This window comes from Molothrus ater, chromosome 4 (genome assembly GCF_012460135.2).
Source record: "Molothrus ater isolate BHLD 08-10-18 breed brown headed cowbird chromosome 4, BPBGC_Mater_1.1, whole genome shotgun sequence".
NCBI lineage: Eukaryota > Metazoa > Chordata > Aves > Passeriformes > Icteridae > Molothrus > Molothrus ater.
The window spans coordinates 9,991,746-10,017,067 of NC_050481.2; the positions used below are offsets into that span (position 1 = coordinate 9,991,746).

Below are 25,322 nucleotides of genomic sequence, written 5' to 3' on the forward strand. Positions count from 1 at the left end.
GAACAAAGAGAAAATAATAGGAAATTACTCAATTTACCTAGTTATATAGCATTTCTTTCCTTTTGGATCAAAGATTCCTTACCTGAAAGCAGAGCAGAATATTATTCTGCTACTTGCCAAAGTAGATATAACCCAAGTAACAAATAATTGTTTCTAATTCTCCCATTAGTTCATGTTAGTAATTGCAATGATTAACTTACCAAGTAGCCTGAAAGTATCTTCAGGTAATGCCAAGAGAATCGGTAGTGTTATTTTTTTTCCTGTAGGAGTGGGAAGGCAGCTCTTGGGCCCTTGGCAGTTAATACAGGTAGCAGCTACACACTTGTCTTCTGTTCAGTGTCCCTTATGCAGATGTTGCTGCTGGATGTCAAACAAAACTTCCTGGACATTCTCCTAAGGAATAAAATGAATGCAGATCAGTCAGACCATGGCTGCTTCAGGCCAAGGATTGAACTGTGCAGTCAGAACAGCAGGTCTTTTATGCAGTGAGAAATGAGAGGTTTTTATGACTCTCTGTGGCTTTTGTCTGAAAAATGTCAGTGTGTTGGATGCTGCTTGGCCTAACTGGTCAAAATTCCATGTTTCCACTTAGTGCTTTCTGTGGGCCTGCTCTGCAGAGGAGGTCGGTGCCAGTGTTGCACAGCACTTGGATCTATCACGCTTTTGTTAGTAGAGAAGTTCATTTTTAATCTGCAGTTGCTTCTCTTTGCAGCTCCTAGGTGTGGTTCTCCCTTGTCCCTGTTTAGCAGTTCATGTTTTAGTTTTTTTGAGATAACACTGGATGGCATTGAAGAAAACAGCCTCATCTTCTGTACTAGGGCTTCCAGGTATAAATAGCAGAGTTGCTGCTGATAATTTATAGCTGGTGGCTGTGCCAGTTGGCTGTTTAATCTCTTTCTCACACCTCTGATAGATAACTTGTGTCACACTGCCTTTTGTAAGGGAACTTTTTAACAGATGCTATGAATTAACAATATTTAGTAGTGGAATTACTGATGTTTCAAGATGTATCATTCTTGAGGCAATCCAGCACAGTTATTTTCCCCTCTCTTTCCTAACTGAAGTTAATAAATTACTGAAAGAGATGGTGTTACTTCAGGGAAATGACAGCATGCAAGGTGTGCTCAGCAATTCACACACTGAATAGTCTCATTTCCTATTTCAGCTTGAGACCTTCAGGTCACACCTGGTCGTAAATTTGTTGGTGGTGTTCATTTTTTTTTTTTGAGAAAAAGCTTTGGCGTTGAAAATGCGACACAGGGAGTTTCTGCTTGATGCTAATCTTGTGCTGTGCAAGGCACTGAGGTGTTGTGTACACCTGAGAGATGAGATGCTGCTTACAGCAGTCTGTCAGGTTAGGTGTTCTGGCTTTGGTGCAGGGGTATTAGGAGTCACTGTGGAGGATCTGAACAATGGATCCCTTCCTCTTCCTTGCTGGCAAATAGCTGAGATCATCTTGGTTGTAAATACTGCAAACTACCTTCTCTTGCTGAGGATGAGGTTTGGGAAGAAAGGAAGAGGAGCTGTGCAAAGGCATTGAAACCTAGAAGAGTAAATGAGTAAAAATCTTTGAGAAACACTAGCATGATAACTCAGGTGTGACAGCACCCTTGGAGAGGGTGCTACCTGAAGAATGAATATACTTGAGAATTTAACTGGGTTTGATACCACAGCATTACAAATGTAGTTCACTGTACATTTACTGAAAGGAATCAGGCACCTGATATTGAAGTAATTAAACATCCTGGTGGAAGAATGCTGTCAGGCATTCGGATTAGTCTATAAATAATGATTGGATTTGATTGCTTAGAGCTGATCATTAATCTCTTAGGAGAACTGTGGGACTTTTTTTGTCAACTGTCTTCTGAGCTCACCAGTCATATGAAACTAGGAATGTATTAGTCACTAACTTGTGTTTTATTAGAAACAATGTTTTCAGTTCAAGTAGAATATGAAGTGTAAGAGGTTTTAATTTAAGGCCTGACTTCTCAAAATCTCCCCAGTTACCTGTCCCCTAATATTGAAAGACATTCCTGAATATCCATGTGGGTGCTTTTTCCACATGATTAAACTCAGTTTTGCAGAATTCTCAGTAACAGAAGCAAGGATCTGTGGGAGGTCTCTGCACCTTGGGCTAATCTGGAAAGCACTGTTGATGTGGTGGAGCCCTGAGATTGTTTTGCTCTAACATGGCTTCAGGAATTTCTAAAATCTGTCAGGTTCTGTAAGTGTTACTAGCCATGTGAACCAGCAGGAAAAGGGAGATGTTCAGGAGAGCAGGGAAAAAGCTCTCCCTTGACTGAGCTGTGCAGGACCAGTGGAGCTGCTGCGGACTGTGGCCTTGCATCACAACTACTGCTCTTGCTTTTTTGGACCTGAGGAGGCAAGCTGCTCTTCCTGCAGTTTTTCAGCCAGATATGCTTTGTCTTCCGAGTTTCTGTGCATTTTTTCACCAGTCTCTGCTTTTTTTTTTCTCTCATCTGCTTGCCCATGTTTGTAGAGTGAAGTACCACATCTGCTCCCCCCTGTGCCCATAGGGCTGGGTCAGAGGAGGTGTGTGGGCCCTGGGGCAGTGCAGGAGGTGTCCCCTGCACATGTGTGGAGCTGACTTCTCAGGAAGTGGAGTGGCTGGCTCCGGCAGCTGTGAGGCACAGCCATGTGATGTGCCTGGGCTCCTGCTGATGTTTGATCAGCTCTCATGACCGTGCTTGGGACACGGAGCCAGCCATGCACTGCTTTGTCTGGGCAGTGCTGCAGCTCCTTGTGCTCACTGAACATGGTCAGCTGGGTGAGAAGCATTATTGGGTGTGAAAAACGCCAATCACTTGTTTTTAAAATTTTAATAGTTTAACAGTAATAAAATGGTTATAAAAATTGTAATACAGTTAGAGTAATAATAATTTGGACAAATTGAATTAGGACAATATGAGACAATAGAGACAAAGAGTTACAGACGTCTGGGTACCTTTTTCTGGGCAGCAGGAGCCCAAAAAACGACACCCCTGAACAAAGGATTAACCATTAAAAGCAACAGCCTGTTGCATATTCATACATCTCATACATGATGCATAAATTTCATTCAAACACAGGATTCTGTCTGGTCATCCTCAGCTTCTTCCTCTGAATCCTAACAGCGCCATCAAGGCGGGAAGTTCCATTTCTTCTGATAAGAGGGCAATAAATTCTTTTTCTCTGAAAGATTTCGGTGTCCTGTGGCTGCTATCTCGCTACAAGTCCTTTCTTTAAAAAGTATCCTACAGAGCATAGTTTCTATTTTAAAATTTTTATAACCTAAAATTATATTTAACACACTACTTAAGAGAATTAATACAGCATTACTTTCTAACACAACACATATAATATTCATTTTAATATTTGCAAAAACCCAATCATAAAATACATGCTTTTTTCACATTGGGTAATTGCAGACAGCTATCAATGGGTCTTTTTCAAGTGGAGCATTCAGAATGAGGAAGTGAAAGAGGTTGCATTTAAAATCACATCTGTGTGGAGCTGATCTCACCTTTCAGTATTTAAAACATGAAAGGATAACTGTTCTTAGTGGTTCACCACTTAGATTGCTCCAGGGGAAATTTGGGGTTCGTAACTCACTCTGAGCACATCTGAAGTTGGTGAGGGTAATTTGATTAATATTAGTCAGGTTTGAATGTGGCATGTTAATCAAGAATGCTATTTCAAGGGGCAGTAATGCCTCTCTGATGCTTTTCACTCCTGCTTTTGCTGCAGGGAATTGTGTTCAGAATTTCTACTCTGTGATTTCTTATGTGCATCAGCACTGGCCTGATTCCTTGCATTGTAAGGAGGCAGTTGCACAGAGGGTGTTCTTGGCAGACAGAAATAAAAATAAAGATGCAATTTTGTTCACAGAAGTTTTGCTGTTGGTAGTAATGCAATTTGATTTTTGAGTTCTAGGACAAGATTGCTTTTTGAAACAATGTTAATTTTGTAATGAAGTCCGTGTGGATATAAGGGAATGCAAGTTGTTTTGTCCCTTTTTTTTTAAGAAAAGCTGCTCCAGAAGCAGGATCAAAGTTCTAAAATGTGCCTCATCTATGTTAGTATGGTGCCAATGGAATGCTCTCCTGGTTATATTCAACACAGGTAATTACTGGTTTGAATGCTTCATTTCTGGCATTAAACATTGACTTTCTTTCAGAAGAAGTGGGTGCTAAGTTTCAGAGATGGCTTGCAAAATATCGAAATGGCCTAAAATACTGTGTTCTGGAGTATGATGGTCAACCCCAGAAGGTGTCAGTCACTTTTGAAAGGAGGTTGCACTGTCAGGGGTGTTTGCCTCCCTGGCCATGGCTGGCACTGCTCTCTGCCTGGCCACTGAAAAGCAGCAGTGTTCCCAGCTCAGCAAGGACTGGCCATCCATCTCCCTGGGTTCTCTTTTGGTGGCATTTGCTTGATTCTTCAAGCTGAGAGTCCTTGAAGTCCTACTGAAGTATTTCAGTGGTGCTATTTCAGCCTTCCAGTGTATTAAAATGTCCCCGTGGGTATATAGTGCAAACACAAGCCTCATTATCACATTTTTGTTTTGCTTTTTGTCAAAGTGATTACACATTGGAGAAGTTTGTTACTCGCTCCAAGCTGCTAATTTTCATAATCTATTGGAGATACTGAGTTGATAAAAATAAACATGTCTCTTAAATCCTAAACGGGTTGCCAAAACTGCACATAGTGAGTGGCAGCTTCTTAAAACACTTCTTTCTTACACCTGAAGCTGTAAAATAGCACTTTGCAACAGCTCAGCTTTGGAATTCAGGCTGGTAAATCAATGGAGTTGGGAAATCTTTATTTTTTTGCAGAATTGACACTTTCCTGAGTACTGCAGTCAGATGCTTTAAGTATGGCAACTCCAGTGTTTAGGGTGGTGTGGTCTCATTTAAAATACATTCCAAAAGTTACTGCTTAGGGAAAGGCATTTATTTTATTGTAGAACAATGAAAAAGTAGGAAAGAAATGACACACTACTACCAAAACTACATTTATGTCAGTGTTGCTAAAAATGCAACATGAATTAATGTTTTTTTAAAGAACCACTTAGTGTGGTCTTAGTAGTTTATGTTTTAACTTTGCAACTGTCCTTCTAATGTGAAGTTTTTGCTTGAGTTTTTATAGGTTCATTTACCTGAGAGTAAGATCTTGCTTGTTTAATTTCCTAATGGCCAGACCTTTCCTCAGGTAGGGTTGTGTGTTATTATGTGGATTTAGTATGCTGTGAAAACAGGTGAGGGTGGAGGTGCTTACATGTATGGGCGTGCTTACATGTCATGTTAGCACTGAACCCTGACTCCTGAATGGAGTTCAGCACCTTTAGCTGGGCCAGGAGGAAACCTGATTTTACTGAAGCTGGAAAATTTGCTGTACCAGATGGTCCAAACAGACTTAGGTTGTTCTTTATTCCAACTAACTGGATTTGTGGCATTTGCTACCAGTGAACTCTTAAGTTGTGGGATGGCTTTAGTAGCAAGTTGTCAGGCTGGTGCTAGATCCTGGGGAGTGCCTCACTGCAGGCACTTGGTGTGTTTCAGCTGACACGGTGAAAAATGCATTTCAGTGGGTGCAGAGTCTGCAGTGCCTGGAAATCCCTGCTTTTTGAGGCTGCTCCAGCCTGAGGTGCGCAGATCAAGTGGAAGCTGTTCACTGGGTGCTGTCTCAGCACTGCAGTCAAGTACTTTTTACATTTGTTCATATTCCCCGTGCTCTTAACACGACTGTGGTTTGCTTTTACCTTTTTTGCTTCTGACATTCAAGTTGGTACTTCACCCTTGCTCAGTCATTTCATATTTACAAATTCTACATCTCCAGCTGCTTCGTACCTGTATCCATGGGATGCACTAAAGCACACTTAAACAGAGAGCACTTCCAGTGGCAACTGTTTTATTTAACTTGTATGCAGGATTTTTTACAAATGTAGAGCAAGGATTTCTAAAAATGTGCACAAATGTGAACGTGGAGGCCCAAAGCCTGTATTTGGGACTTTATTCTGGGAAAGGGAATTTCTAGGAATGAGATACATAATTATAAATCTGTTTCAGCTTGAGAATTAAGAGGGAAGTGCAAATCTTGCATCTGAAACCTGTCTAGCTTTCCTTTTGGCTATCTAGGTCACTGCTGTTAATATGTTAATATTTCTACATTTTATCTTGAGAACCTGAGCTCTGATGTCCTTTAGACAGATGTTTTCCTGAACTTTATTTGTAAAGAAGTTATAAATTCAGTTGATTGTGACTTCTTCCTGGTATAGGCCATCAGGCTGTTGACACAGGAGCAGAAGGCAAAGCAGTTGGTGCACATGGCTTGTGCAGCAAAATGTTTTGTGGTGAGTGTACAGGGGAGCTTCCTGGTTTCACCCTGAAACCCCACAGACTGATGCTTGTCTTTGGTATATGTAAACCTCATTTGCTGTGAAGCTGCACAGTAAATTTTAGTTGTTTTTTCAGTGTGCTTTGTGCTTTTACTCTCTCAGGGCTGTGGTTCTCTTGGCCTCTGCATGCATGTCAGAAGTATTTTTGTTGTTGTTCCATGGCCCTTGCAAAGGTGAAGTCTTAATGTTTTTATTAGCAGTGTCAATACCTAAATATTTTCTCATGCTGGCAGAGTTTCTCTTACAGCTCACACTGAGGCTGTTGACTGGGAGCACCAGCAGCTTGACTGGGAGCACCAGAGCTTAGGAGTGAGAGCACTGTGCTCAAAACCTTGAAGGAGATACAGCAGGAGCTAATGATTTGGAATAAAACTAAAAGCATAATTTGGACCTCACAAATGATGAGGAAAGTCTATGTTCCAGATCAAAGACTTGTTAGTAATAGAAGAGTTGATTTCCTACCTCTGTATTTTTAAACATTTAAAGAACAGCCGTCGCAGTGTAGTTAAATTGAGGGGTTTTTTTATTTTAAGTCTTTTGTACTTTGATTACAGTATTAGTAAAAGTATTGGTGTAGTTTTTTATTCTTAGCAGGAACGTGTGTTTTACTTTTTGTGTATTTTGGTTGATGATTGGATTTTTTTTTCAAAGGCTAATACAATAATAATAAGTACTTCTATTTTCATAATTTCTTTGTGGTTAGCGCATGCTTAAGAAACGTCAAGTGTAACTTCCTTTTAGCAGCCACTTGGCAAAGGCTTTGGCTGTAGCCTGCTTCACAAGGTCGCATAAAGAGACAAACCTGAGAGATCTTTTTTGCAAGAGAAAAATGTTCATGTAATACTTCATCTTATCTTTGTATTCTTGATAGTTGCACAGGTCACCAGCTCTTCACTGGTATCTTTGGACTGTTTTTAAAAAGTAGCAACAGAGGAAATTCTCCAGAGAGTTACATTAGAAATAAAACTAATAAAGATAAATGAGCTGAATAGCTTCAAAACATCCAATTAATAATAAAAGGCAACAGAAGTGTTTGTACAAACCCCATGGGAGGAAAAACTGAAGCAAGCCATGTCCGATAAATCTTCTAGGCTAGCCTAAAATATATGGCAACAGTTACTTTGTTCAGATGTGTTTCTTTTGTATGGTAGCGCTGCTGCTTTCATGGATTCTTAAAAAAAAAAATCCAACAAGGCAGCAGCTTAATTTCTGCCTGCCTGTGACTGGGGCCTTTGAGGAGGGAGGCAACAAAATAGATAATTTTCAGTATCTCGTTCAGTATAAGGTGTATTTGCTACTTCTACAGCCAGTTTGTGGTGCTGAATAGTCTTTTGGCTGCAGACACAGATACCGATACTGTTATGGTAAAAGCTGGATTGTGGGATGTTTGAGTGAATTTTAATTAGATGGGAAACAACTCCAGGAGCCAAGTTTTTGCAGCATGAGTCATGATGTGCGTGCCGTGGAGCAGTTCTATCAGTGAGAGTTCTCCCAGAGAAATGACTACAGTGCCTGGCCCTCTGCCAAGGAAGGGTGTGAGTTTCTGGCTTTGTTTACTGAGGTGACTATTAGCTCTTCTCTTAGTAAGAGCTCCTCCAAATTCCTAATTGAAAAAAAATCTACCTTTTGAGAAGTGTTAAACTCGGGAATGAGCAGCTAACAGTAAACTTTGTGACAGAGGTAATTGTGCTGCTGTGATAACCACGATTTTGGTGCTCTGTGGTACCTTTGACATGTGGTGGATGTTGGTGTGAGGTTGTGCTCTCCTTGCAGAGCAGGGCTTTTATTGGCAGTGTCACACGTGTGGGAGCTGCCTAGGTGAAGGCTGGAGGTGCCTATGTTCATACATGGTGCACAATAACCTGCACACAGCTCATGAATCAGGCTGGAGGAATGTCCAAGTTGGGCACTTCAGAGCCATGTTTTCTATGGCAGCATCACTCTGTTTGGTGCAGTGTAAGGGAGCATGTCCTAGTCATCATGCAGGAGTTGGAGTTGCCTGAGGAGCAAAAAGGGGGCAGATTGCAGAGAAAAATCTGCTCAGCTCTCTTTGTGGTAGGTGTCATTGCATGCTTGGTTCAGGCAGTGCAGGACTAGGTGCCAGAAACCAAGCTCTCCACACCTAGTCTGGGGAATTCAGGGGATTTCTGCTAGCAGCCTGATCCTGGTGCTCTTGCCAGCAAGTGTCTGTCATGATGGACGCCCTCTTTAGGCTACAGATGGCTTCCTTTCACTTCCTTTCACCTGAACAATCACAAACTGCTCTGGTGTGCAAAGGGGCAGAGTGGATACAGTTAATTGGGATAATTTAATTGGGTTAAGTGGGATAGCTCAGAGTGACAAGTTCATGGCAGATTAGTCAGGTGCTGTTAATAAAATAACCATTACCTGAGCAGCAAACTCCTTTGAGTTCTTAACATGGGAAACATCTACTCAGTTGCACAAGTGCAGTCTTGATGTACCAGGAGGTGAGGGCTTGAGGAATGTGTGTGCTCCTGTGGTGGCATGAAACAGGTAATCCTGCTTTGAAAAAGGCTATTGGAGAGCTTGGTTTAACACTAGTCCACACTTTGGAACCCTCTCTGGAAAATGCCTACGAGTGTTTGCTCAAGGAATAAGGATGTGCCAATCATTTGAAACACTTTTGTGTGAAGACCCTGAGGCCAAATGTCTGTGACAGTCTGCTGGTGTGGGGTGTCCATCATGGGCTGGTGTGGGGTGTCCAGCATCTGGGATTCCTTCAGGCTGATGGCTCCTGGAGTCCCTCCTGGCTGAGGCTGGGCTGCTGCAGTCCCCCTGCTCCAGCAGGCTGCCCAGGAGCACGTCCAGCTGGCTTTGGTACAGCTCCAAGGATGGGCACTGCACAGCCCACCTCGCTGGGCAGCCAGGGCCAGTGTCAGTCACTCTCATGAGAAACTGATGAGCTGTACTGGAAAGAAGCTGAGAGTTGCTGCTTTGCAATGTTTTTTATCAATGCTTTCTGTGTCAGTTCTTGGATGCTGTAGGAGAGAAGATGCTGTGGTCCTTTTTCTGTGCTGAACTACAAAGCCTTTCCATCTCTGAGAGCTGTTCCAAACTGGCTGGGAGCTCTTGGAATTAGCTGAAAGGACTGTGGGCAAATACAGCATATGAGTAATGAACTTCTGGTTTATAAATTTGGCATAGCAGTGGGACTATTTCCCCAGTGCTTTGCTGGGAATTCAATTAGAAGTGGCAGTTTTAATTAAATAACACAACTGGGGGCTGGGTTATTTCTCTCCTCCAGCTCCTTCTCAGTTTTAAAAGAGAAAATTTGGGGGTTTATCTACAGTAATTTCATTTTCTACAATAATTTCAGTTATTCTATATGCTGAGTAGAACGTTGAGCTGTACCAGGGAAACCACATTGAATGTGGTGGTTTAATAATAGTGGTACGTAACATCCATAATTTAAGGTATTTCCATTAAATAACTTTTTTGGGTATTCAGCAGATTCCAGGAAAAAAACAGCAGTACCAAAGGCTGATACTTAGAGGGAAGAGGAATTGAACAGAACATTATTTTTAATTTTTTCTTTTTATGTAACCTCTATCTGGTTGAGAGGTTTTCTGCTGAGTAAATTGCAATTCTTTCCTCTTAGTCTGAATTGCGTTTAATTCTTGTGGTTTAGTTGTGGTTTGGGCTTCGTGTTTTTTTGGAGGGGGCATGGGTTGTCATGGGTGTCTGCTGTATTTTGCCAGTGCCCCATGCTGTGATTTTTTTCAAAGCTGTGCTTGCATCAGTGATTGGGGTTTGGCAATAGAACATCTCAGCCGTACAATCTCTAATCAGAATAATAAAATTCCTGACTGAAAGTGAAAGTGTGGGTACTTAAAAAAATGATGTTGCTGTAAATATGTTCTTATCTACTTATGTTCTGTAAATCATCAGGCTAATCAGATTCAATGATTTCCCAATTAATATTGATTACTTTCTTCTTTTCTTTTATAACATCAGTAAAATACTGTGCAATGCTAATATCAATGATACTCCAGTATTTCCCGCTTAGACAGCTAGTATTTATCACTGTGCCAGAATTTGGAGTCTCTGCAATATTAAAACATCTTCCCTGAGTTCTTTTTTACAGAAACAAGGGATAAACATTCATTATCTGGAAAGGGCTGTTGGCTGGGTTTGTTCTATCCCTGAGAGTGTGTGCTTTTAAAAGATTTATCCCATCTTCAATGCTCTTTAAGTGGAACCAGGGATGAACCTGACACCGTGAGAAACTGGGATGCGTTGACTGTTGTTTTACATATGGGGTTATTGGGTGATTCTTTTATTTTCCTGAGGTACAGAATGATTTGCTTGCCCTGTTTGTTTTGCCAACAGAGAGATAACCCAGTTTCCTACTGTTTCCCAAGAAGCTCGATGGCTTGGGAAAAGGCCAGCAGCTTGGGAACTAACACTACACGTGCAAATAAACAAGTGTTAATTCCCTTAATAGTGGGAAAAAGCTTAAATCCCTTTAGTCAGGTTTTGTGCAACCACTGTCCATTAAGGAGGATGGCTTTCCTCCTGGGGCCTCCTGTCTGCAGCACTAGATGATGGCTTCATCTTCTGCAGGAATTCTGTATACTTACACTTCCTTTAGTTATCTTATATATCCTTTTGATTGTCTTACATACACTGATTATGTTCTGTATCTTCTGGGCATAGCATATGGCACACTGTGCAGAATGCACGGCAAACGCACATTTAAGGGAGAGAGTTTGTTTACCCAGTAAATCCCCTAAATTTGTCAAAAGCTGAAGTTTAACTACCTGTTAATGCTTCCTTGAACTTTTATTTGTGGCTGGTTATAAAAATTTTGTTTATTTTCTCCTCGCCTTAATTAAAAGAAGAAAAAAAGCCTCAGACTTCCTTGCCTGAGAGCATCTTTATTCTCTGTCTGTAGAATAAGTGGAGTGATGCAGCTGTTGAGTCAGACAAGCTATTTAGGCATGTCTTACTGAAATAAGACAAATTAGGAATTTTGTAGAATCCTGGAATGGTTAGGGCTGGAGAGTGCCTTTAAAGTCATCACATTCCACCCCCTGCCACAGACACCTTCCACTATCCCAGGTTGCTCCAAGCCCCCTCCAGCCTGGCCTTGAATGCTCGCGGGAACAAGGCAGCCACAGCTTCTCTGGGCACCCTGTGCCAGGGCCTGCCCACCCTCACAGGGAAAGATTTTTGCCTTGGAGCTAGTCTGACCTGCTGTTAGTTTGAAGCCCTTCCCCCCTGTCCTGTCACACAAGTCCCTTTCCAGCCCTCCTGTGGCCCTTCAGGCATGGGAAGGGTCTCTCAGGTCTTCCTTGAAGCCTCCTCTTCTCCAGGCTGAGCACCCTGAGCTCTCCCAGCCTGGCTCCAGAGCAGAGACACCCCATCTCTCTAAGCATCTTCATGGCCTCCTCAACTCAATCCAGCATGGCCCCATCTTATCTTGGGGCCCCCACAGCATTGCAAGTGGGATCCCCTGAGAGTGCAGTCAAGGGTGTAAGAGCCAAAATGAGGGATGCAGGATTCCAGGGGCTCTCCAAAATGCAGTTTATTCCATCCAAGAGGTTACAGCAGTCCAGGGTCGTGGGTGACAGAGCTGTGCTGCAGGCAGGCCTGAGACCCTTAGTTTTGGTTACAGTGCATTATATACTTTTCTTTACTGAGCATCTTATTGCAGTAGAACCAATCTGTACCTTAACTATTACCTGTAGCCTATCATAACTACTATAATTACCATATTCATGTTACTATTCTGCAATCACTAAAAGTTAGTACATTACAGTTTAAGCTAGAAGTTGTTTTTCAGTTTTCTGGCAGTGGAAAATTCGGAGACTTTTTTTCTACTTGCAACATTTGCTGACTTGTTTGCCTGTGCTCTCTTTCTGCTTGGTAAAACCATCTTGTTTGAGGTGGGTTTATCCTTTGCTCAAAGCCATAAAAACCTCTTCCAACTAACACACCCTTTGCCTCCTTGGTTAGCCAGTAAGACTGGCTCAGCAATTCTTTTCTTCTATATCAAAACTTGCTTTCATTTCTATTCCTTCATCAGACTCGACATTTAAAAATCTTTCTGCCGAGCACACGTATCTGTGAGACTTTCTTGTCAAACTTTCATCCTTCCCAACAAAGGGGAAGAGTTGCCTCCCTTGACCTGCTGGCCACACTTCTTTGGATGCAGGGTGTGGTTGGATTTCTGGGCTACACATGCATGTTGCCCGTCATGTTCAAGGTGCATTTGGCCTTGCTGAGCCTTCCTGAGGGTCCCACTGGCCCAGCTCCCCAGGCTGCCAAGGTCCCTCTAGGTGCCATCCCTTCCATCAGCCTGGCAAACCCAGCATAGGGCTCTGTGCTGTTGGCAGACTCGCTGAGGGGGTACTCAATACCATTGTCCTTGTCCGTGACAAAGATGTTCCAACGCTTGCCCTGAGAAATGCCACTTGTCACTGGCTTCCACTTGGACATTGGCTCTCCTCTGTGATTTGGTTTTTAATGCAAACACTGCTTTTGGGGACTATCTTTCACAAGTATGTGTTTGCAAGGCTAGTATTTCTTTTTTTAATGATTGGTTTAACAAACCAAATGAATTGCAATTCTCTCTTTGTCTGCAAGAAAATGATTCTAAAAATAATGTCAAGACAATCCTCTTGGAAAAGACCATACCCATGTAGCTCAGATGTCATGGCATTACTATCCTGGTATCAAAGATTGCTGTAATATAAAGCTTCAGATGGTTAAATGCTATTCATGCACATGGTATTTGAGGAGGAGATTTGTTTTTATTATGAGCAAAGGCTTAGCAACTTAGCAGAAAAAAATTAATACAGTGGGTTAGTCATAATCCACTTCTTTGTTTTAAAGCAAGTGAACAGATGGAAGTCAATCAAGTTACAACTTAACGTAGAACTCCTTTTTGAGTGTATTATTTCCATTGTTTGAGCTTTTTATGGCCATGTAGAAATAGTGACTTTACCTATGACTACTGTTTGCTAAAGACTGAGGTTTAGGTATTAGGATATTTTTATTAATGCAATCATATCTTTAGTCCTCTAATACTAGTGCAGCCTACTGTTATTTTTGATGAAATAGTCCTGTAGGCATGTGCTTATATATTCTTAGTGTTTCTTCTTGTTATGAGAAGCTTTGGCTTTGATGTGCTGCTTAAATTTCCTCTGAGTCATAATGGTAGCTGCCAAACCATTGTTTTTGTTCTATTTGGACTTGATTCTAGTTCTACAGTTGTTTCCTCCTAGGGAGTTAAAGTCCATGAGCTTTTATTAAGATAAATGTCAGTGATTTGGAGTGTATTTGCATAAAAAAAGCCCTTAGTCTCTGGTAGGTTGTCATGTGTAATGTTCAGTTTTAAAGGAACAGTGACTACAGGAAATATTGGATATAAAAGTTGTTGACCTTTTCTGCACAATAGAATTTCCCTTTCTATTAAGTATTGAACACTGTCTCATCCATAAGCTGTCAGCAAACTGAACATCCTCACTGGTCATCTACTGTTTAAAAAAATTCACAAACAATTAATGCAACACCTCGTAGAAATTACATCTGCGAGGCAAAAGATGGTGACCATTGGTAGGATTTCTAAAAATAAGGGTTGCCAAAGTGAAAACATCAAGTCAGAGTTCAGAATTTGCTCTTTGCAGCAGCTTTAAAATGAGGAACTTCTGCATGTCCCAGCCAAGTGGCTGTCACAAATCATGACTTGACACCAGTCTTGCATGTAGTAATTACTCATTTATATTAAAATAAGCTGGCATCAGTCAGAAGCTCACAATTTATTTCAAATTACCAATCTGCTACCTACATATTGCAGTAGCTGACAGTGTGTTTTGACTTTATATGAAGCTGGTTTTTTTTCTTTTGTTATTAGACAATATTGTTTTAATAACATTTGTAAGGAGAAGGAGTATTTCTCATGCATGTCTTGCTGCATCACTTGAGAATTTGAGGGTGCCTTCAAAATTTTAGTTGTCAGACAGAAGTCTGCTCAGAGTTTGCAGCATTGTTAATGGTTTAATGTGTTTAAGATGGGCTCTCTAGGACTGGAGTTCAGCAAGGCTGTCAAGTCAAGTATATCCTGCAGCCCATCCTCTCCAGTGAACTATTTGAGTGCAAACAGATGCTTTAGTGTTCATTAGATTGATGAGTCAACACCTCAAGTTCCAGGCATCTCTTACATGATTTATTTTTCTGAACTTACTTTCGATTCCTAACATCTTTTTTTCCAAATATTGTTTCCTGAAAATTGCAACTTTCTGCAGGAAATGAGCCAAGAGAACTGAGAAGCCTAAAGAAATTTAAATGGCTCAGTAGAAAATAGAAGCTAGAAAAAAATGAGGAATACTGAATGCACTCACATATTTATCAGCAGAATTTAAACAAGTAGAGGGCAGGCAGCTTTAAGTTGAGAACCAAAAATGAAAGGAGGGCAGTGAAATAAGGGAAAATGAAGGACATGCAGTTATGTGGGAATGGCTGAAGAAGACTTGGCTGACCATCAGCTCTGGGAATTGGCAAATTTGAGTCACAAAGGAAAATAAACTGCTGTAGGGACAGAAGGAGGCAGCAAGGGGAAGATGAGGATGTGAAGTGCATTCAGGTTTTCCTGTTATGGCAAATGTAAGCCTTGCATGAGGATGTATCAGGGAGGTGCTACAAGGTGCAGCTCTGGATGGGTCAGATGAAAAGAGGCGATAGGGACAAGATGGAGCACGGGGTGCACAGAGTTAAGTGGAAGGTGCAGGTTGGTGGGAAACAGATGGAGGTGACCAGGTGATCACACTCACACTTCTGTCTCTCAGGCCCTTTCTGTTTACTTTTACTTTACAACAATTAACATGTATATATAACAGCAGTTCTAGACTTCCACTAATAATTTTCTTGTTTTTCTGAGTCAGAAGAGTGAAGGGAGTGAATTGCCAGCTGGCTGTTTCAATCCACAGCAAATGGGAATATAAAAAGGTGAAAAAATAGCATTTCTTAGCTTGAGCTCAGTAGGGTGTGCCTGTGTACTCATGGGAACTGTTTAAAGGTTCCCAACAATTGGGTAAAGTCCAGTTTGCAATCGTACCATTCTGTTGATCTCTTCTTTCTGTTCATTATGGACATGGTTAAACACAAATCATGGAAATAAATGAAATCATGTGGGCTCAGTGCTTTGTTATTAATGTCACACATTGTCTTCACTCCTTTTGCCAGCTCATGTGAAGTCAGGTACTTGTCAGTTTTAGCAGCAGTGCTAGAAACAGCACAAATGCAGGAATATCTGCACCTTTTGGTCATAGAAGGTGTCATAGAAATCAGGGATAAAGTGTCCAAAGAAGTGCCTTAAAGACAGTGTCTCTGCCGCTGTAATCTGTGCTTTGTAGATGGGAATCAGGTCTCTGTGTCCATTATCAATTTCTCACACACTGTGAAGGGTAAAACATTAACACAGAAAGCAGATGGGAAGTGGAAGAAAGCCTTGCAGGAGCATCAGTCAGCTGAGAACTGTTATTGTTGGAGGCCTTTGCAGCTGAGTACAAATGTGCCTTTTGTTTTCTTAATGCTGTGGGGCAGAATTTGAAGCTCTACAGGTGTGGGGCTTGTTCATTATTTCACAAAGCATCTTGAATTAATATCTTTTGCTTTTCCTTGATACTCAGCAGCTTGGTGGAGAGAAGTGTGTCTGGGAACACAGCCAAAGAAATAACTGGAGGCACACTCAGTGCCCTGATTTCTGCTCTGTTGATGTTTTTGAGCTGTGGCCTAATAGCAGAATTGGCTGTGCTATTGTTGTTGTGGGCTCCTGCCCATTCTGGAGCAGGGTATCCATGGAGAAGATGCCTTTGTACCAATGAACACCTGGTGTGTGACTGCTGGGGAACATTAGGAGGGGCTGGGATTGTTTATTCCAAGAATGTCCCAGTTTCCTAGCTATAAATACAGGGAAGAGAGGAATAAGTAACAACTCTGTTCAAATATCTCCCCAGGAGCAGGTACTGAATGCTGGAGCATTCATTTTGAAAAAGTGCTGTTGGGAATTGAAGGACTGTATTGCGTAGCGTTTACTTCTTTAGGAATAACAGGGGAGCTAACTGAGGTTTGTCTGTGAGCACTGCTGTAGCATGAACTCAGTAATGGAAAATTCAAAGAGCTGTGTGATGGACTGTTACATGAATAAATGTGGTTCTTGTTTTATCTTACCAGCTGAAAATGAATGCTTGCAAAATGCTAAAGGTCTGTAAATTGCCTTTCATAAGAAGGAGCTCAGGCAGGGGCTTAGTAATGGAATTGGTCCCCACTGTCATGGTTTGACCAAAGAGGCAGCTAAACACAGCCTCACTCCCTCCCTCTTCCCACACCCTGCAGGAGGACTGGGGAGACAATCAGAGGAAATAAAATTAGGATTTTTGAGTTGAGTTAAAGATAGTTCACTAAGACAGAAAAGGAAGGGAGAATAATAATAAGTAATAGGAGGAGGACAATGACAAAAGAATTAAAACATACGAAACAAGTGATGCATGATCCAGCTGTTCGTGGACCAGTGTCTACTCAGTTCCTGAGCAGCAGCCCCAGCCAGCTCCCCCCCAGGTTTATCACAGAGTATTTGGGGTTGGAAAGGACCTCTGGAAATCCTCTAATCCAGTCGCCTGCTAAGGTAGGTTCAGCTGGAGCAGGTTGCACAGGAGGTTGTCCAGGTGAATATAAGAAAACAAATATTGGTACTGCTGCAAATTAGTTATTTTATTTGCCTACCTAGTAGAAACTCAATGCAGGCAGTCTAATTTTCTGAGGCAGGTGTCATAAATTATAATATTAGCTTTGGGTCTATTAGAACATCATTATATGAATGAGAACTAGTTCAAGATTTTAAGTTTATACAGTCTACGAGTACTCCCAGTTTTACAGCTATATTCTGTCTGTTTCAGGTTTCACAGAATTTCATTAGTTATTGTAAAGGCTGAGATTTTCATCGTTCAGTGCATTAAATCTTGTTCTTTTTTTTTTTTTTCATGGCTCTGTGTCAGATTAAACTTGTAGGTGGCTGCAAGGTTTTTTCCATTAATAAACCCACATGATTCTCATTGCTGCTTCTTTGCAATGGTATCAGTGGTTGACAGGCAGTGATCTTTTTCCAATCTTGGAAATGGGCTGTTGCTGTGGTAGAGGCCATTGCTCACTAATGGAGACTTGCTTTCCTAAAGTAATCTAGAATTTGTAGAGCATTCCTTCTGCATTTGCTTTGCTGTGTTTTGAGCTTGTATTTTTCAACTAATTACAATTTCTTAGGCAGACAGCGTAGGAGACCTGTTTGTAATTGAGTCTAGGTAATTAAAATAGAGCAAAGGAAACAAGTATATAAATGTACTTGTGTGTTCCCTTTTTATTATCTGTGACTTTCAAGCTTGGCTTCCTGCTCCTGATAATAATTTTTCCTGGTTTGTGTTTACCTGGCAGGTAAAGCAATTTTAGCTGGTGAATTATATGTTGTCAAATTTGAGAGGAATTAGTTCTTTGGTCTTGATAAGTGACCTATTATTGCATTTATTTTTTCCACAACTTTTCCTGTGCTACTGTTGTAACATAAACATTTGACACCAGATGCTAGCCCAAACTTTCTCAGGGTTTGGGGAGTTTGTGCCTCCTTGGTAGTTTGCCTGGCTGTATGGCAGGACCCTTGTTTCCCAGTGGGCTGTGCAGTGGCACACCTTACCCTTCAGATGTTTGGGAGCTGAGTGCTTGAAGTATTTTGGTCTGCCCTGCCCTCTGACATTCACCTTTAGCTCCCCAGCACTTGAGCCCTGGCAGGAGGCAGGGTAACACAAATAGCTACGGTTGGCACAGCAGTTGCAGTTGCAAGGACTTGTAAACAGACCCAGTGCAGAGAGGAAGGAACAGGATTTCCTAAAACTCAGAGAACAACTGTGCAGGTTTTAGAGGAGAGTACTTTTCTTGGATATCACATGAAGTTAAATTTGCATTTGGTCCCACCCCCAAACACTTAGATACTGCAGACTTACTCTTCTAACAACACTAAGGAATGCTCTATTTCTTTGGAAGTGCAGCTGTCATCTTCTGGACCTTAATGTCCACTTGAATCCCTGGCTGAGGGAGCATTTTATGCTCTTTCTGCTGCCTCAGCACAATGTGCAGGCTGTGAGGTACCTGCAGACACCCAGCAAGTGACTGCATCACTTCATACTGACTAATAGCAATTACTGTGACAGAAACAACTGAAGGAGTTAAATGCAGATTTTCATTGTTCTGATTTACACTGACAGCAGAGAACTCCTGGTTGGTGTCCATCAATATACTGGTGTAGTTTGGAGTAAAAACCTGAGAATATATAATGCAGTCAATAATAATGATGATGATGATGTAGATGTTACCTTCACATATTGCAGTGCACGCAGCAGCATCTCTAAGATGTTTTTACTGTGATTTGAAAAATATCAGGTGTGCTTTTTTAATCAATACAGTTATAATCAATAAATTACATTAATCACATCTAGTGTCAGTTCAGAAGCTGTGATATAGCAGTTGATAGCAAAGAAACTTCAACTGTTTATACATCATATTCACAGTTGGAGATGAAGTTCTTCATTATAGCTGTGTTATTCCTGAAGAGTCCACACAGGATGTTTTTAGCACTTCATAGAAGCCTGTCGGACACCTTCCAGGTTTCTGGCTGTGCTGCCTGATCTGTAAATATAGCTGGAGGTGGTGCAGAGCAGCCCTGGAAAGTAGAGCTGGTAGTGCGCCAGAGCCACAGCTCCCACACTAAATGTCCAATAGCCCCTGGATTGTTTCTTTGCTTTTGAGGCAGTGTTCACATTTTCATCTTTGTTCTCACCCCAGCTTAGTTCAGTTTGCCTTGCAGATCATCTCCCTGCTTGCTCTGGGTAATGTGCCAAGTGCTCAGCCCAAGATTAAGTTACAGCCAGAGCTGCTGGACATGAAGGTACTATAACTGTAGATGTCTGTGCTTATCTTTCAGCCTTGCTGCAGCTGAATTCAAAAATATTAATGGGAAACCTCAGTGGCAGAGTTTAACTTTAGAAAAAGAGCTTTAAGCTTATGTTGCAGATTTCTAGTTCTTTTTAATGCTTTGAACTTCTGATTTCTTTTTTTTTTTTTTAGTAAACATGAAGGTAAAGAGGGTTAAGCTGACAAATTTTCTCATGCAAGTGGAGGAGGCTCTTAGGCCTCAGAAAGTATGATGGGTCAGTTGACAAGTAGTGACTAGCTCAAGAACTATCCCAGTTCTTAAAAGCATGTGATAATAATCTGAACTGTTAACATATGTAAAATTGTTTCACTTGTTGTTAGATTGACTGCAAATATTAGGAAGTACAAACTGCAGAAAAATGAAAATTAAACAAGTTTTCCTTCTTGTTCTTTCCTCCAGATTTAAAACATGCTGTCAGAAACTTGAAGCGTTAAGTATTTTAAAGGTGGTGTTTGCTTTCTCTGTTTTATTTTACATCTGTTGTTACAGTTCTCTTGACCTACATATCTAACTGGACACTTTGCAGTAAGAATTGAACTTCCTAATTCTAAAATCTGATGCGAAATTTTTGACTCTGAAGAGTTGCCATCAAAGCGACTTTTTCTAAACTTGCTCATTTCTTAATATTTTCAAGGTTCAAAGCATATTCTTTACATTTCAAGCAGTTCTATTTTCCAAAGTTGGTATTTTGGAATATTTGTGTTGTCTATTGTACAGAACAGAGCTTGACACAAGCAATAGTATTTTATCTCCAGAAAAGACTGTTAGGGCTCAGTGATGTAGAAGTCCTGCTCTATCCAAAGGTAAAAAAAATATCAATTCAATATTACAGTTTGGGTGAAAATATTAGTGGATCTAAATAAAGGAGACATTTTTTACAGATCTCATCAGATGATGATGATGTGATGATTCTTTAAGCAAATACTCTAAACTATGTTAATCTTCATACTAACAGCAACTGTTTGGTTTCTTTTGATGCAGATCACCAGAAACTGGAGAGAGAAGCTAGAATCTGTCGTCTCCTGAAGCATCCTAATATCGGTAGGAACATTTCATTGCTTTGTACACTATTTATCAGTTTAGAAAATTTAGGGGAAATGGAAATTAACAAATACAAAGAGCAGCTCAGAAATCAAGTGCAAATATCTCCAGTCAAGACTCTTTCTTTATCACATGGTGTTCCTTTCGAATTCTGCTGTGGGACGCAATAATCTGATGGATCACTTGCAGCAGTGTGCAGTGGTCTCATCTCTGAGCCATTGCTCTGCCAGAGCTCTCTGTGCCACGGGTTTGGGGGGTTTTGAGCAGTGTGCAGGAGGAGCTGTTTGCAGGACTGTTCATGATTTTTGGAGACCTGCAGAAGAATTTCAGCTGACAGTGTCTGTTGCACAATGAGACAGACCAATGTCAATAATTAGTGCTGGTTTTAGTGAGAAGCTTATTTTATATTTTACTTTGTGTTTGAGATTCCATCCTTCCAAGTTGAAGAAAGCTCTACCCTTTTTATTTCCAGAGTTGGGTGTTCTAACCATGTCAAGCAAAAAATAAAGGTATTTTGGAGGGTGGGGTGTGTCTGTCTCTTTGCTTTAGAAACAGTGTAGACAGGTAAGTACCTTGAACTTAAGAGTGTAGCTGGGTTTTTCAGTTTTTCATACACTGAATTATATGCCAATCTCTCACAAGAATATTTGCTGTACCTGAGACTTCGGCAGAAGGGTAGGAATTTCCTGTTTGTTATGGCATTTTTAGATTAATAAAATTGTTTGGTGCCTGTGATGACTTAAGTTTTAGCTTTCATATTTTTCAGATTCTTTACTGCTTTGGTGTGTAACTCTGAACTTCATATCAAATGTTAGCAAGTTCTCTTCACAGGGTAGTCAGACAAAACAGTCCTTCTCCAGCCTGAGAACCAAGGACACCGTTGTAGTTTCAGGCCCAAAGAAGTATAAACAATGGAGAATTGAGGAGAGCAGTCTGGGAGGATGGGCCTTGGTAACCTGAAACTGTAATTGGATCATTAACCCCAATATGTAAATGGGCCAAACTTATAACAGTCTGAAAATTTGTGAGCTGTCATCCATCTTGCATCCATTTTGGGTCCATCTTGGGCAGAGCCACAAGATGACTCTTTATTCAAAGGTGTATCCTTTGAATAAATACCTACTTTATTGCTTTAACTCTGTCTAGCCTCTGTTCCAGGTAACCTCTTGAGGCATCACCTGGGATGAAATCAGCTCCTTCCTTTAAATGATAAATAGAAAGTGAAAACGAGCGTACCATGGCTCAAAATGACATGTCAAATTTCTGCAGCATCGCTCTTAAGCTTACAGGTTTGACCTAGAAATTTGGTTAAGAAGGAAGTGGGAGTGTTATTTGTGCTATTTTATCTCACCAAAGGTTTTGCATTGTAAAATGGTGAGAGCTATGCGAATGTACAAATGCTTTTAGGGAGGAGGTGCAGCCCTTCTGCAGCTCTGGTTACACGCATGGTGTAGTCAGACTCCAGAGCCATCCACCTGGGCCTTACTAGAACCAGAACACATTTATGAGCTTCCACAAGTTGGGGAAAATGAACAAAAGACAAGAGTGAACTGATGCAGGGGAAGGGCTGAAATGCACAGAACTCAGTTGAAACAAAAGTCTAAATTGGTCCCATTTGGTCACAAGTCTTCAGTTTGTCAAGTGGCTTGTTGAGCAGCGTAGGATGGAGTTCAGCTCCTCTGGCAGGCCAGCTGTTCCACATGCAGAGTTTGTGTCTGTGAGGTTTGGCTTGGAGTGCAAACAGGCAATGACAGCCTGGGTGACAGGCAGGTAGGTCTCTGCACAAACTGCATCACCACCTGCACCAAGGTGTGCAGTTCAAGAAGGAATGGACAAAGTGTTCTGCTCCTGTTTCAGAAAAACTGCCATGTTCTAGATCTGTCTGAGAGGAGATTTTCATGACCTGGAATTACCATGCTAGGGTTTGGCATCAGATGTTGTGTTCTGTAATGTTCCTTCTCCTGCAGCCATGCCCTCAGCCAGCTAAATGATCACCCTAAAATCATTCCAAGTGCTGCCAGCACCCCACTGGAGCTCTTATGCTCGGGTCACTATGACATCCCTGTTTAAATTGTCATCTCTGGTGAGTAATGGAGCTGCATCACATCAGGAAGCACAAAGAGTGAAAAAGGAAGTGTGCCAGAGGAGGGGAGCTCAGCTCTTACAATAAGTGTATGTAAGTTAAGAAAAATAAGAAAAAATGGTAACTATTTTTTTCAGTGTGATTTCTGTAGGAAAGCAGAAATCTAGTTTAATTGATGGGGTAGTTTCTCAAAGATGACCGTGTACAGGGAGTTATTTTTGGAAAGCTAAATAAGGCGGAATGTTAAATGATTCTGTTTCTGTGCAGTCCTTACTGTCCATGTTCATAGCCAAGAAGCGTGATGGAATTCTTCCTTGAAGAAGTTGTTTCACTTCTTCTACAAGCAGGGCTCCAGTACATCTCTGAAAGCTGAGCTTTTCTGTGCAGACACTGCTTTGCCCAAAACGAATTCGGTTCATTTTTCAGCATCTTTCTTCTCTTCATCCTTTTCATAAATCTATGATTTCTTCTCTGTCCAGCCTTGTAGTTATGATGTCCAATGAATGGTGTAGGAAAAATAAGGAAAATGGATTGCAAGCAGTATTTTCTGTTCTCCTTTTTCACATCTCTGTTTCCCACTTAAATAATGTATGTGTGGAAGTTTAAAACCCACAGAATTTCCTCATCCTTTCCCCATACAGCTACTCCTCACCAACACTCACTGTTGTGATTTCTACCTCTTCTTACCTCAGTTCTTTAATATCACTGTAGTAAAAAGAGCCCTGCTGAATTTTCTGTGGCCATTAAAATGAGGCACAAGCCTCATTAGCTGAACTTGCAGGCTTTGCGAAGAAACTTTGAAAGGGGCTCAGAATCCTTTGTTTCCCATCAGTCTTTGCAATACTGGTATTTTCTCCTCTTTCAGCTGTGCTTGAGTAATCTGGCCTGTGCTACACTGTGGTAGGAAATTTCTAGGCAAACATAGCTCATGTTCCTGTGGTAACAGAGCTCCTGGGCTGCAGGAGGTTGTGCATTAGTGTGATTTTCAGCATTGCTGTGCTTCTCAGGGTCTCACTCTGGTGACATGGCTGTACATCAGTGCGTAGAGGGTTGCTTTTTTACAGAGTTTAAAATGGATGAAAATGTAGGTTAAGCCTTGCTGTTTGGAGAACCCAGTGCTTTATCTTTGTGAGATTGCACATGGAGTTACGATAAAAGCTTATTTCCTTTGGTGAGCATGTACCCACACAGGATTTGTCATCTTGGGTAACTGTTACTTTTCCAGAAGTTCCATGTGTACTAATGCTCCCATTTTTTAATTTAGAAGTTTGGAAAGAAAATTGCTATGTAATCATCTCTTTACCAAGAAATCCACTGTCATTTTCCCGATTTTCTCCTTTATCTTCTTCTGGTAAATTTTGATTTCTTGGTCTTCTTTTAACTTGAGGCAAACTTAGTTTTTAGCACTCTGATTTCTAGTCTTGCAATTGACATTTTCGGTGGTGTAACACTGTTGCACCATCTTGTTATGACGTTTGGCATGGATTTACAGCTGCTTTGCTGATTTTGGTTTATGACATCCCAAATAATGATAAAATCTGCATTAGTCTGACAATACAAGCTCTGACCCATTCTGAAAAACTGCTGATTCAAACCTGGTGAAACCATGGAATTTTTTTTTCCCAAGTAGAGTTTGCTCTTGCAGGATTTGTGCTGTGTTTAGGTAATGTTTCCTTAATGGCAGTTACACAGTCAAGATCTCTCTGTAACTACTGGGGGGGGGCTTCTGCTGGCTCTGCATTCCCACTTCCTTGCAGCCCATAATTCCCTGCCTCTGCCACCTCCTCCAGGCCTTAGAGACAGTGTACAAGCTGTGGCAGGCAGGCAGGGTCCATTAGCCAGCAACATCAGGCTCGAGTCTGGCTCTGATCAATCTTCATCCCTTGGCCAAAGGCAGCAGCAGATTTTACTGACATGTGGCAGCTCTTCAGGTGATAAATGAAGTTCTTTTGGCACAAAGCCAGGCTGTCCCTGAGTGGCTCTGTAAGTCAGGGTACTTGGAGGTAAGTAGGACTGCCAGGCACAGACTCAGCCCTGCTAAGCCTGAGCCTGTTTCTGTGTATCTGCTGGTCCAGCCTTGGCCAGGCTGGGCTGAGGCATTGCCACAAGAGTGCTCTGATAGCAGCAAGGCCTCTGCTCCAGCAACCACTTCCCAAGGCAAGCTGGCGTTGCCACAGGCCAGGAGGCAGCCTCAGTGCAGAACAGACTGGGACAGCACAGGGAAAGAGACAAATCCCTTATGTGGTTTCATGAGTGTGTTGGTGTCCATTTGGAGTCTGCTCATTTCCATGTTCTGAGCTGGGAACTTCTCATCAATGGCTGAGGCAATTGGTAGCACCCAAAGTTGGCACTGCTCCTCACCACACTCTGTGCTGGTGTCTAGCTTACTGAATCCTCCTGCCACAAAAAAAAGCAGGAAAAGCCTGCATTTTGGAGTTACTTCCTGTCCCCACTGTAACACAAAACACAAACACTCAAGTTGTTAAGTTCCTCATGTGGGAAAAATAAGAAACTGTGTATTGCCTTGTCTTTTTTGAACAGAGAGTAATTAAAGCTGGGGGGGTGTGTCTCCTTTATGCACAAAAATATGTCCTTTATGTTTATGTTCACCAAGTATGTGCATGACACTTCATAAAGCCCCAAGAATCTCAGGAGAAACACTATTAATATACATAAAATGTGAATGCAGTAACTCCTTTCTGAATTAAGTTTATTTTACTATGGCACAGTTGTGAGTAGCTCAGCTGGTGTTAGTTAAGTTACTCTACAAACCAAACACAGGGTAAAAATCAGGCCTGTTCAGA

General features: G+C 41.4%; 1 protein-coding gene across 11 annotated transcripts in view; it reads left to right on the top strand.

Moving 5' to 3' along the window:
- CAMK2D (calcium/calmodulin dependent protein kinase II delta) overlaps positions 1 to 25,322 on the top strand; it is a 120,854-nt gene that overhangs the window by 26,701 nt on the left and 68,831 nt on the right. For all 11 annotated transcript variants that reach the window (XM_036381547.2, XM_036381544.2, XM_036381545.2 and 8 more), the window contains exon 3: positions 20,376 to 20,435. In XM_036381547.2, coding sequence (XP_036237440.1) covers positions 20,376 to 20,435 — 60 coding nt within the window. The remainder of the gene's footprint in view (positions 1 to 20,375; positions 20,436 to 25,322) is intronic.